At 40.3% G+C, this 13,747-nt stretch overlaps 1 protein-coding gene across 1 annotated transcript in view; it reads left to right on the forward strand.

Annotated features, from left to right (window-relative positions):
• Positions 1-7,206, forward strand: part of CXADR (CXADR Ig-like cell adhesion molecule) — a 33,720-nt gene extending 26,514 nt beyond the window's left edge. Inside the window, exon 8 of the mRNA XM_039713248.1 lies at positions 6,048-7,206. Coding sequence (XP_039569182.1) covers positions 6,048-6,089 — 42 coding nt within the window. The 3' untranslated portion in view covers positions 6,090-7,206. The remainder of the gene's footprint in view (positions 1-6,047) is intronic.
• Positions 7,207-13,747: the final 6,541 nt, after the last annotated feature.

Consider the following 13,747-nt stretch of genomic DNA (forward strand, 5'->3'; position numbering starts at 1 on the left):
CAATATTAGAAGAGACATTACCAAAGATAAAATGATGTGCTTTCAGATGTTAATCTAATTTTTTCTTAGGGGAAAAACCTCTGGAGGCAGTTTGTCCGCTGGGAAGCGCAGGGAGCTGTGTGATGCCTTGACAGTTGTCCCACTTCCAGGGCTGGATGCTGTGGCTCTGGGGAGCTGCAGGCAGGGCAGAAGCTGAGTGCTGTACCTGAAGGGTATTGTACTCTCCTTCCCAGAGAATTTCTCTTAATTGCAAACTGGGCAGAGCAAAGCAGTGAGTCTAATCAGTTGCTGTGGAATGGGAATTCTGGAAGCATGCGTGAACTTTCCAACTTCTTGAAACCTTTCCCTACTCTGGTTTCTAGCAACATCTGGCTTAGGGGTCTTAACACAAAATATTTTTACATTCAGAGCTGCTATGTAGCCATCATACCTTCACTGCTTAAATTGCAGAGTCTGATACTCTGCCTACCATCCATAATTTCTGCAGGTGATGACTGGTTATATTATTACTAACAGTACTGTGTAAGGAAGCAGAAGAAACTAGATTCTCCTGAATCCTCCAAACAGGGCAAATGGTGACAGCTCAGCTCTTTGGTGCTCTGGGCACAAACATCTCCAGGGGTGCAGTGGTCACTTGTGTTAGAATTTGCTGTGAAGGAGTCCTGAATCAGGTGGTAAAGAGCTATAAAAGTAATTTAGTGCCATTAGTAAATAGCTTCCAATTATGTCAGGTTCTGTGTGAGTAGGAAAGCAACTTGAGCTTTTGTTTCTTGTGGCCAGTTACTGCTGTACAAGTGAAACAACACCTCTCTACAACTTGTGACTTGTCCTGGTTAGTGATTTGTAATTGAGACTATTCCCATCCAGGGATCTGAATCTCCCTATTTTGTGTCACTAGGTAATATTTCACCTGTGAAACAGTAGGTGGGACTAGTCAGATTTCAAGGAAGTTCAATTGTGCAGCAGAGCATTTGTTCCCAATGTTTAAGGGCTCTGATTGTAGTCCCAGCCACTCACAGATGACTCCTCAGGCAGCTAAGTGGGTGGTGTTTCAAAGAAACTATTTGCTGAAGTCAAAACACTTATGCTATGCCTTACTTAGCTGTAGGAGATCAAGATAGAATTAATTTAGGATTTCTGTTTCCCGGTACAATAGCTCAGGTGGGAGTGAAGCTGATACCTTAGACTAGAAATAAAGGCAGCTGGTGGGAATACATAACACTACTGAATTGTTTTGCCTGCTAGAGGATGCCAATTCTGGGGCACAGCTGGTGGTTTGTGAAACATGTCAAAAAGCTTATGTTGTGGCTGCTAGCACTGCACTTCTTCTCCAGATAAATAAAATGCCCTTCCACGTCACTTCCAATGCTGTAACTGTCAAGATCAGAAACCGTTCGTCTCATCTGTAAAATACAAAATAAAGCTTGCAATTAGTTTATTTTCACATATTCTTCCCTCTTTCTTGTTGGTATGTGAGAAAAATTCAGACTTACTGAAAAGTCAGCTTGAAATGAACTGTTTGGTCTTGCCCTGGTTTCATCCTTGTACTCTGTAATTCAAAATGAAGTTGCTTAGGCATCACAATGTCTTCTGCTTTGGACTTGAGTTGTGGTTTGGGTGACCTCTTTAGGTAACCTATTTAAATTTAATGATCTTGTATTCCTGTTTAAGATGGGAAAACTCACTGTGTTTAAAACAGAACTTCCAAAAAAATGCTGTGGATTCCTGTGCTGTCTCCAGCCCATTTGGGAAAAAAAAAATTATGGCTAAATATAAGTGCTTTGTATGGAAACAGAGTAATAAATGTTGTGTTTGGGAATCATGAGTGTCCCCCACAGCTGATGCTTTAGCAGCCTCTGTCCCCATCTCTCTGTGCCTAAATGTGACCAAGTGTTTGGTGCTCTGTAGTGACTTTCTGAGAGTATTTTCCAACAGAAAGCTGAGGAGCCTTCTAAGGTGCCAGATGATTATTTTCTTATCATTTACTCAGGAAAATACTTGAGTAATCTGTATCAGTTAAACATTTAAAAAAAAAATAAATTCTAACAAAAGCTCTAGAAATGTACAGTTGAGTTATGAATGCAGTTTTTGATAGGTTGTAACAGTTATGATGAGAAACGCATATTTATATCATCTGTACAAACACTGTTGCTAGGATGGAAGTACACACTTCTACATCCCTTTTATTTACCCAAAAAATAGGTGCAACTATTGTCCAATTGCCTAGTATGAAGTAGACCTTAGAGCTACCTGTTAAAATGTCAGTATTTTTCCGACTGAAGTTAAGGTCACCAATTATGGTTCTTCATTTGCAGCTCATTAGGGAAAAAAAAATCCTCAGCTGGATCATCAATGTGTCTGTTGGTTTTCATTTAGCAGCAACACAATGAAAATTGTGGTTCTCGTGCAGATAACCTACAGCTGTGATCTTGCTAGATTTGCATACTTGAAAGCATCAAAGTTCTAGACAGCAATTTTATGTTTTTAAAATCAAGGTTGTGTTGCTACTTGAAGTATTTTAGGTTTATTATTTTAAGTATGATCTTTGCGCATCTGAACTGGGTGGGCAGGCAGGAATCTCAACCAACCCACTAAAATCCTTTATTCCTAGATGAAAGGGCTGGAAGGAGGGTTACAGCCTTTATGCTCAACAGTCCCTTTTGTTGCCTATTAGAAATTAACATAATTTCCCTGCCCCTGGTGTTACCTGAGCAAGCTGGGATTTTAACTGACAGCGACAATTGGGTCATTACATTATACAAGTGAATTTAATTCTGTCAGCATCTCATGTTTGTGCCAGCCATATGAGCTAGTTCATTTGCTGCTGGCTTTATGGTTTGTACATGAGGGGAAAATTGCTGAACATGCAAGGAGGCTGAGGACATCCTTAGTGCCTGACATGGCTGACAGAAGCTCACTCACTAGCAATAAAAACAATAACAAAAGAATCCAAAGGCAAAGGACTCTGATTAGCAAGCTGAAGAATTAGGGTTGATGTCCTGGCTCTGTCATGACTTAGCTGAGAGGTGTTTTTTAAATTTATTTTTTATTTTCTATTGGCATTGACATATCCTCTTCATTCATCATTTCTAGTAGCTGTTAGAGTGGAGCGTTCTGTTGACTCTTTGTGGCTTTTGGAACTAGGGTTTCCCATTGCACTGTCATTTGTTTTTAAAGCTATCCTTGACAAGACTTTTTGCTATCCTTTTCAGTCTTCACCAGATGTCCATCTAGTACTTTCTCTCCATTTCTTTCATAATCATAGGAAATTTTGAAATAGATGTATTTAAAGATCGTTATCTTGATGAGACCATCTGCGGTTTTCTCTGTCCCCTGCTGCTTCCTGTTTTTTAATTCTGTCCTGACAGCAGTCACTTTTCCAGTACTTCTGCTGCTCCATGAGTATTTCAGGTTGTAGGAAAAATAATAGTTGAGTAGATCTCATTATGGGGTTTCCTGATGGTGAAAGATCCCCCAAAGCCATTGCCAATGCGAGGGAAAGTGTCCTCTTCACTCCATTTGATACTCCCTCAGCACCTCTTCCCTGCTGCTCACTGCAGGTGTCTTGGAAGGTATTCTCAGAGTGAGATAATGGAAATACCGACTCCAGATGTTCTGAGTGCTTTCCTTCACTGTTACTGACATTGGAGGTGCCTAACCCTGTGTGTGACAGGCTGAGCTACAACCAGAGAAGTGGAAATTTCCTTGGCATCACTGGCCCTGGTGCTTGGTGTTTCATACTTCGCCTGCAGCTTCCCACTTATATTGGTGCCTAGCCAATCTCTTTCTATCACGTGCTGCCTTTTTATTCCTGGCTGTGGTATGGATTTCACTACTGGAGTAGGACAGAGTTTTAGGCAGGTTTTTCTTTTTTTTCTGAGTCTGGTATGTTGCTTTTGATCACGCTTTTGTGGAGGGTCGTTCTTTTTATTGTCACTTTCTATCATATATTCTGTTCCCAGCTAGTTTTCCTTGTCTCTGCTTTAGGCATTAGGCACTTTAAACTACATTTATACAGTGGATTTCAAACTGGCCGCTGGTTTTCCAGCTTAAATCTAATGGTGTTATGATTGCAAGTACCTGGGCAGACAGTAGTTTCTTATTAACTGATAGTTTTCCTTGCACGATCCAAAGGACTTAGCACATCTTGTTTATAAGCTACCACACTGGGGGGTGGATGTTTTCAATTTTTTTTTTTATTATTATTTATTTATTTAGTCTTTATCACAGCTGCACAAACAGCCTCTAGCTGCATGCTAAGGTTCACTTGCCAGACTGCATTTTTCTTTATTTTAATAATTTTTTTTTGTTTTATTGCTAGATATTTGCTTGGATGAGAAGGAAAGGAAAAGAAAATCAAGACTGAAAGTATTGGGGCAGTGCAGCAAGGGAGAACAGATTGTGTTTGCCTTTCTAGCTCATTTAAGTATCAGATTTAAAACACATTTGCTTTTCCAAACAACAGGGATATCAAGAACTATTCCCCTGTCCCAGCTTGTCTCTGGGTGCCACGTGGCAGAATTTTCTCCATAAGCAGGATATGCTAATTTTCTCTTGACTTGTTCATGAAATGGAGCAAAGAGGAGTTTGATGGAGAGACATCATTACATGAACCCCTGCTTGCACACCTGCCCTATCCCTGAGAAAAGCTGGATTTATACATGTTTTGGAGTGTAAGAGCACTGTTTCTTCAGGTTCTTCCAGTAGAATGTGATAGGATGAACTACGTGTGGAGCAGCTAAACTTTATTTAGAAGGCATATGTTTTCTAATTATTAACTTGAGAGCTATAAATGAAAGAGGTAGGAAATAGAAGCATTATGCAATCCATGGTGCAAAGACAGGAATATAGAAAGGACATTTCTGGCCTCAGTGTTCAGGTTCCCAATTAATGAGTCTCTTAACATTCCCTACAACAATAATTATGTGAACAAGAGCCAGAATGAAGTTCAGAGAACAGCAGGATTTCATGCCAGGCTTGAAATAGAAAGAAGCCAAAGGTTGTGATTTCCAGCCAAGCAGAACTTGGTGCTGCTTTGAGTTACTCTTCCAAACAAAGTTTTGGGAAGGTTCTGAGTTCCTTTTACTGTCACATGCAACTGGAAGATTCCATTTGATGTGTAATTCTAATTGCAGCATGACAGTGTTCAAGAAGAAAGTGAGCTGTTGGAGAAATAGCCTGAGTCAGTTGTTTTAATTATTGCTCTCATGGAGAAATTATTGTGTCATTGAGGCACGTCTTAAAAATCTGTGAGGATGGGTGCAATTATACAAACACCTGTAATAAACTGAAGTTCAGTAAGAAAATGAGATGTTTCCAGTAAACACAATACATCCATATACATTTGTGGATTATTAGTTAGGAAGAGTTGTTTTCTGGTGTATTATCATGTTTGCAGAATTAATATTGGTGACTGTCAGCAGCATTTAGGTAAAGGCAGCATGTAGAAAGTGCGTTTTGTAGCATGGAGATGTGGCAAAAATGATGAGTTATCATTTTTCTTACAATACCAGTCTTAGAATATGAACTCAAAGAATATAGAGCTGATAGAGAACTGTAACTGCAACAAAGAATGATTTATTGTCTTTGTACAAAACATCATCCCCAGAAAAGTCAGTAACAACAGTCAAGAAGCTAGAACTGATTTCTAAAGAAATGGTGAAATGAACAGGTGTGCAGGTTGGGATGAGACACTTTGAGAAAACGGAGTGTTCATGGCAGTAAACAAGAGAACTGTGTAGTTCTTTGACAATGCAAGTTACTGGTATGAAACTTAGGAAAGAGGCATTTGGTGGATTTTGACAGGTACTTTAAAAGTACAATGCAGTAGGTATGCACTGGGAAATCCATGAGATACTGAAAATTTCCTGTCATGTTAAACAGTTATTTATAGTCCACTGATAAATGAAGTTTTCATTTGCTGCACCACTTCACCTTTTTGCTATCAGACACTGGTATAAACTGGTATAAAAGTGCATTTAATTACTTTATGTTACAGTACCTAGCCTCTTGTTGCTATAGATTAATGATATTCTTTCTTTTTGTAGTATGACATCGCACACAAGATTGGTGACATAACAGTGGTATAAACATGAAGAAACAGGCATCAGTTTTTGCATGACTTTCCTGTATGGTGAAACTGAAGTACATTATGAAATGAAGTGCTGGGGTTTTTTTACTTGATCTCACTTTAGATTCAAGATTTTTAAGTAGGCTGTATTCAGTTTTGTAAGTACCAATTTTTTTCTTTTTCACATTTTTAATGCAAAGTTTACAAAGCCACTCCTGACGTTTTTCTTACTACTTTTGTATTTTGAAAAGCGTGCATCATCCCTACTCTCTGCTTCCCCCACCCCATTCCCTGGAGATGCAAAAAATTGTGAATTTAACAAAATCAACTCAGGTAGCAGAAATATAGCCTTAAGCAATGGGGTGTTAAAGAGATTGTAATCTGAAATAGAGTAGTTTTGGGTTTTCCTAGCTTTCTGGTCTGCTGATTTCATAAGGAAGTGTGTCATCTATTGAATGCTGTAGTGATACCCATGAGGGTTGACAAACTGTGTGCAAAATGCGCTGTGTTTTGAGATTGTATATATTTTATAACACTTAATAAAACATACTTGAATGTTACAGTTAACACATGCTTCAGCATAATCTGTTAATGCAGGTGGTGTGGTAATTCTTGTCTGTGCGCTTCCTTATTCCTCCTGCTCTCCAATTTACCATGCAGGAGTCCAGAAGGAAGAAGAGCATGCTCTTTAAACCAGGCTGGTTATGGGGTCCCTATTGCCTCCTCCACTGTGGTACTTTGGGTACTGATTTCATGATGAAAATATTAATTTACTTAGCCATGTAAGGGTGAGACCACTGTAATCTGATCTAATGGACTGGAATTCACTAAGTCAATTTTTGGAGCCTGGTATCCCACTGGTAGTTGGGCATTTTTGGTAGCTCATTACCTGTCACAGTCCACATAAATCAGAGCACACTGAAGGACACACAGAATTTAGGCAGAAGCAGTAAGCATATGCAGACTCAAACCTGCCTTTAACTACATCTGTCTGTGCTCTTGAGAAATACTGGTGCTGGGTTCTATTGTAAATACATAGTTATTAATTTAAACATTAATCTAGGGGCATGTGTTACACTGTGGTCTGAAGGCAACCACATAATCCATTGTGAAACTGGTGAATAATAATGCTGAAAAGGTATTAAATTATTTTTGCTTCTGTTTTTGAGAGGAGCACAGCTAATTCTAGAATAAACTCAGATGCTGTCAAGCAAAAGTTCCATTTAATGAGTTTTGTCACTGCACATGAACAGTCAAGTAAAATCGTCTAAGAAACAAAAATAACTTATTAAGAAAAATGGAAGTGTGTTGGGTTTCTAGATAGCATAGGCTTAAGTAGCAAATTAAAAAAAAATGTTCCAAATCTAAGTTCAACGTTGTAATTACAGAGAAGACACTTTACCTTTAAGAAGCACTTGTTTTTGTGCCAAAATATTTCATTCCTCATTCTCTCCTTTGACTCCACGCTGCCTAAACTTGTCTCTGAGTGAATCTGGCAAGTAATTAATCAGGGTAAAATTCCATTTGGATCAGTATGAAAGTTGCCTTGTCAAGGAGCAGCAACTGTAAGGTAATGATTTGTAGACAGCATTTACCTTTTAGGCTATGGCGTGCTCCATATAAGATGAGAAAGTGTCTTTTCCTGCCCTCGGTGATCACCATCATCTAAATGCTTAATTGCTGGTGTTTAAGAAAGTAGGAGAAAGGTAGGAGCAACTGTGAAAGCTTATAGTTTTGCTTAAAAAGTGAATTTTGTAGAGCTTTTTTTTCTGCAGAAAAATTTTCAAAGCTTGCTGCACTAAAATATGTTCTTAAAGGAATAAGTGAAATAAACTTTTTTGTACTTAAATTCCTATCCAAATTAATAGGTATATATTGTAAGTAAAAAAAGTGTTATATATATATATATATATATATATTGCTGTCATTGAAGGTAAATATGTGTCAATTTTGCAAAGAAATTTGCATTTTTTTTTCCCCCCCAATAAATTAGTAACTGTTCAACTTTCTTGTCATCTCTCTGGGGAGTTGCTTGGCTAATCCCCATCTTCTTCCCAGATGTCCAGATACTGTGTTTTTTGGAAGGTGCTTTGTGGTGGGTAGTTAGTCCAGAAGTCCACCCTGCCTGAGGTCACCAAGCATGGGCTGCTAACTTTATGTTGCTGTGTTGTTATGGTGTAAGCAGGACATGAGTTTGAAAGCTTGTCTGATGCCACACAGAAACTCTGAAGATTTATTCTCACTCTCAGTCTGTTCTCTGCCGTCTTCCTCAGGCATGAAAGATACGGTGGTTAAGCCTGGGGGTCATGCCTCTATAGATTTTTGTGGCTGTTTAGGAGTGGCTGGAAATATCAGGGGAAAATTTCACTTGGTATAAGTTATTTTTTCAACTATTTATTCTTTGTAATATAGAACAGCTTGGTCAACAGGTGGAAAACTCCCTGACTCTCTTGCCAGCACTATTAAATGAGGAGAAGTAGTGCATTTCACATACTTCACTTCTTGCCAGGGCTTGCTTGTTACAGGAGAGTTTAAGTATGTGTTTGTTTGGTAGCTGTGCTCCTGTTCACACCCAAAGGAATCTCATGTGATGTTTTGCATGCTGGCCTCGACCTGGAGAGTCACAAGGCCTGAATGTCACCAATAGCAGCTGTATCTTTGCTGCAAAGAGATTAACTAGAAGTGCTTTACCTCCATCTTGCATATGACATCTACCAAATGGGGGCTGTGAGATCTCTGTTTAGTTCAGACCACTTCTGAAACAGCTCTGTTTCTCCCAAAGCCATTATACTTACAGGTGTCTGAGGAGCAGTGCTGTGCTCAGCCACTCCCAGGCTTCCTGTGATCTTCTCCGTGGTGGCCAGGCCTTGCAGTCATGTGGAACTTTGGAAAAAGTGTGTTGTTACTGAGGTTGGATCTGTGGGCTCAGACTCATCTCATACTCTAGCATGGGTACGCTAGAGTATGAGATGAGGCAGGCAGTTCACCAGGTGAACTGTCCCATGGTCAAGGGGGGATCTGGATTCAAGCAGTGCCCTGCAGGCAGGATGTCTGCAACAGGTTCAGAAGCTATGCCAGTGCAAGGCAGTTTCACACTGCTACAGCTGTATCCCTGTCTGAAGTGGCATCGTTGTAAGTACTTGCACAAAATTAAGAAGCCACAAATCATGACTCTGGCATGTGCATTTTGAATGGCAGCATTTGGCACGCTGCAGAAAGATTTGCCCAGCCTGTCTTGACTCTTCTTGCCTGCCTTGGGCTGCCTCCTATCCTGTCAGCAGAAGCACTGGTGCAGTTGCCGTGAGCCACATCAGAGACATGATATGGTTTAAAATTGCTTACATATGGTGAAGTGTAGTTTGAACTTGGGTACATTCATCATTCAGATCAGCAGGCAGCTGCACTGGTATTTGTGCTGACAACAGGGGAAGGAGGCAGTGTGAAAGTGGAAAGAAGGATCAAAGTACAAGAAAAAGGCAGACAACAGAGGACTTTCAGCAGTGGTGCTAAAAGGGCCCAAGGCACTCACCTGCCCTGCTCTGCAGAGGGATTGGCCCAGACAAACTCCACAGGAGCTTTCCAGCTTCAGTGCTTCGTGATCCTGTAAAAAATATGCATGTAGCCAAATTCTCTCTGCATTCAAAAAATGGTGATCCTCAGCTGTGGTGCTCAAAGCCACAGACTCCTCAGCTTTTGGCACTGGTGTTTCCAGGCACCTCTACCCTCCTCCCATGTGCAGAAACCCTTTATTCTGCGTAGGATGCACAGCTTGCCTTGTATTGCATGTGCATCCCATGGCCTGCCACACGTATGAGCCTTCCTGAGTGTTCCTAGGTATGACAGTGTGTTCCCAGGGCACCCTGCTCCAGTCAGCGCCAGGACAGAGCACGCTGGCAGCAGTTGCCACTTTCTTTTTAAGACTTAAAGGAGATGGTAGTTGATAATGCTGATGTTGTCATCAACTATGAGCTTGCAAAAAATGTCTGCAGTTATTTCATGTGACTCTGAAGTAATCTTGAGTCTCTCCTGAAGGCATTTTGTGGAGCATCCACGTGGGCAAACCACCTTTGGCTTCAGCAGCCATGCAGGTGGGTGACTGGCACTGCAGTTCCCTCGGCAGGCTGCAGCTCTCCTGTGTTACTGACAAAATATAGGCCAGTCAAACACAAACAAAGGGAAAGAACTTCAATCTCAACTCCAGGAGCATGTGGAAGGTAAAGGAGGAAATCATTACTTAAAAGGAAGCCACACAATCTTTCTCTGTAACTCAATGCCACATTCAAAGATTGCTCATTAAAATCTGCAGGCTGGAGACCCAGCTCACTGGGTTTTAACACTACCAACATAGCATAGCTGCAACTTTAGTGTCATGCATTCCAGTTCATTTCTATTCCTCACATGACTTCCATTGTTTACAGGAAAATGGGATACATTAAAAATCTGAATTTATTTTGAATGGCTTGCTTTTGCAATACAATGCAGGCTGCATTAACGCTCAGGAGGCAGCTAGACAAGAGCTGACACTGAATATGCAAAAATATTTACAATGAGCTGTATGTACCATGTTCTTTGTGAATAATTTGCCTGTTACAAAGTAAATGACATTAACTACAATTATCACAACATAAGCCATGAAGGTTTGGGCTGGCAAAAATATAATAATAGGATTACTGCTGTTTTCATTAACACTGGGTCACTTCTGCATTTTACCTTTTCTGAGTATCTAACTTGACAATGTCTTCTCTCTGTCCTCATGACTGAGTCATTATTAATGCAATAAGAATTTACTGTCCTTACAGAGAAATTTTGTTCCCTTCACTGTTGTTTTTCTGACCTTTTTTCTCTTATCAGAAGTCAAACTTTTCCATAGACTCCAATAGTCCTACTTCTGAGGTTAACAGAAAAGAAGGTGGAAATTCTAATAAATCTTATGTCATGCACTAATGTGAAGATGAGGTGCATGGAAGCCTTGCAGGACTCCCCAAAGGAGTGAGTTGCTGAAACTGGGAAAGCAAGCAGTAACACACCAAATTCTGTCCTATGACAGACAAAAAAGTTTCACACTTTAAAATCCATATTTTCATCATTTTTATGCATGTCTTTAAATCAGGAACTAGGCATTTCTGTGAAGGGGTGTGTTTAAAAGTAGCTGGGCTAATTTCAAACCTTAGAGCAAAATTTTAGAAGATTAACTGTCTTTAACAGTGAGCATTGCCTGTCACAGTCCCTCCACATGCAAAGCATTGGAGCAGTTGTGCCCTGGATTAGCTTCAAGCACGCAGTCCCAAACCATGGACACCATGCCCTGTAGTGCTGGCTGCTGTCCTGGGTGGTTCTAGTCCCAGGGGTGGGCCAGACCTGAGGGGGGACTTCTGTTCTCTGCCTCTCCCCCAGATCAAAATCTTGGCCTTTTGCGAGAAGTGTGAATTGCCAGTTCCAAAGTCTTGGTCTCTCATGCTGGACCATGTGCTGCAGGAGGCTGGGGAGGTGGGGTGGTTACTTTCCTAGGACACAGCAGATATCCTACATTGTCAGATTTCTGGGGGTTGAATTCTGTTGGAGGAATCCTTTAAAGAGGAAACATTTATCATCTCTCAGTGCTCTATTTCAGTGACCAGTGTTAGTGTCTGATGGCTGTTTGTCATTCTAGGGCCTCTGCTTTGGCTTCAGTACAATAAGCTAATGGGGATGGATTAAATGAGCTTGAGTAGGCTTTTACTGGGGTTAATTTGATGTGTGTGTATACAGTTTCTATGCCAGCAGAATGATCTGTCAGCAGAAAGGTAGGTAGGTAGGTAGGTAGGTAGGTAATACCTTCAGCTTTTCCATCTGGATAGAGAAGAGGAGGAGATGCTGTTGGGAAGCACCTGGGCAGGGCAAAGGTGTGGTAAGCAAAGAGTCCATCTTGATGTCACAAGACACATTCCAATGACTGTTGTGCAGATCTCTGCGGGAGCTGCTCTTGGCCTAGTTTGTATCTTACTGAGAAATGGAAATGCTAACAAAAAAATCTGCATTTGAACATGAAGTATTTGTAGTAATGACAATCATTACATGTGATTTTCTGCACTGCTGATAAGAGAAAGTGGTAATGGTTTAGTCTTTCTTTAAAAAATTTGGAGACATGTAAGAAAGAAACTAAGAGACATCAGAAGGGTGCAGTGGGCTTCTCTTCCACCCACATCCAGGGGACAATGGTGGTGTGGGCCAGAAAGGGACCCTGGAAGGTTTTGAATGCCTTGTGATGTCAGAGTTTTCTGCTAAAGTGAGGGTTTTCACCTTTCCCAGACTCCCTCATTACTGCTGTAATTGGATGGAAAACTCATGTTTTCCTTTTTTTACCTTGAGTAGCAGGATAATGGCAGACACAGCATGGAGCTTCAGGGAACCAAGGGGAAAATGAGACTCAGAACCACTTTCCCTGCCTCCTAGGGACAGGATCCACTCAGGATCAACTCCACTGATCCTTTTACTTGGAAAGTGAGCCTGACTGTTACTTGACCTAAGACAATGCTATTACTATTCATAAAAGGCATTGTACACAAGTAAATTGTTGTCATCTTGTGTTACACTAAAAAGCCACGTTTTGGCATGTCAGTGAGTTGCCTGGAGGAAGGAAATGTATGGAAGAAGATGAAGGATGTGTCGTACAGTGAGAGCGGTGTCGGTCCCGAATGTTCTGGCTCGGCACTGTGCTTCCATGCGGAAGAACAAGGATTAGGTTTGTCCTGCTGTGAGGTGATTCATGTGTGGGGAATGTGCGTGCTCAGAAAGAGGAGATTTCAAGAGGGCATCACTGAAGAGAGGCTTGTAATAGGAATCAGCAATAAAACAATAGCTGAGCAGGGAAAAATGTATTTATTAAAAGGAATTTACAGTTGAAATCTTAAGCAGTTAGGATTGCTTGTCTGACCATTTCTGCTAAAGTTCCTGCTCTTCATTCTGTTTTTGAAATGTCATTAGATATACTGTTTATTGTTGGATTTTAGATGTCATATGCATATATTACACATTTTATGTGTATATATTTTTAAATTATGCAGTCTCTGAGGCATTTTCCCAATTTGACTGCATGACTTTGCTTTAATACCATGTTAATATTTACATAATACCAAAATAGGGCTGGATACTTAATGTAACAGCAACTAGATGTCAAGCTATTATTTCCTTTATCTAAAGTGTGAAGGATGTGAGCTAATATTTAACCAAATAAAAGGGTTTCCAAGTTTTGATATTATTAATGCTTCCCTAGAGATGTTAACATAACCCTGTAATTGCCACGAATTCTATCCAGCAATGAGCACAGTAGGAAATACACTTTATGTTTGTTACTTGTTTTTAAGGCACAGTGGAAATTCATGGGAATGCACAAGCCGTGCATTTGAGTGTGGCTGATTTTCTCTCTGTGCAATTAATGTATTCTGATGGGAAAAGTGATATTAAGCTTAACATATTTCTCAGTAGAGAGCTTTCTCTGAAAGATCTTCATTGGGGTATAAGAGCATAATTTCCAAACAGCATGTTATGTTGAACAGACACTTTCAGAAAATCTGCATTTGAACTCACCCCTCCAGAAAAAAAAAAAAAAGAAAAAAGAAAAAAAAAAGAAACAGTTATTTTGCTTAGAGTCCAGTTCCTGTCTTCATAGTGAACAACTGAGGCACAACAACATGGTTC

The sequence above is a fragment of the Passer montanus genome, unplaced genomic scaffold (genome assembly GCF_014805655.1).
Source record: "Passer montanus isolate IOZ18808 unplaced genomic scaffold, ASM1480565v1 scaffold28, whole genome shotgun sequence".
In the NCBI taxonomy this organism is placed as follows: Eukaryota; Metazoa; Chordata; class Aves; order Passeriformes; family Passeridae; genus Passer; species Passer montanus.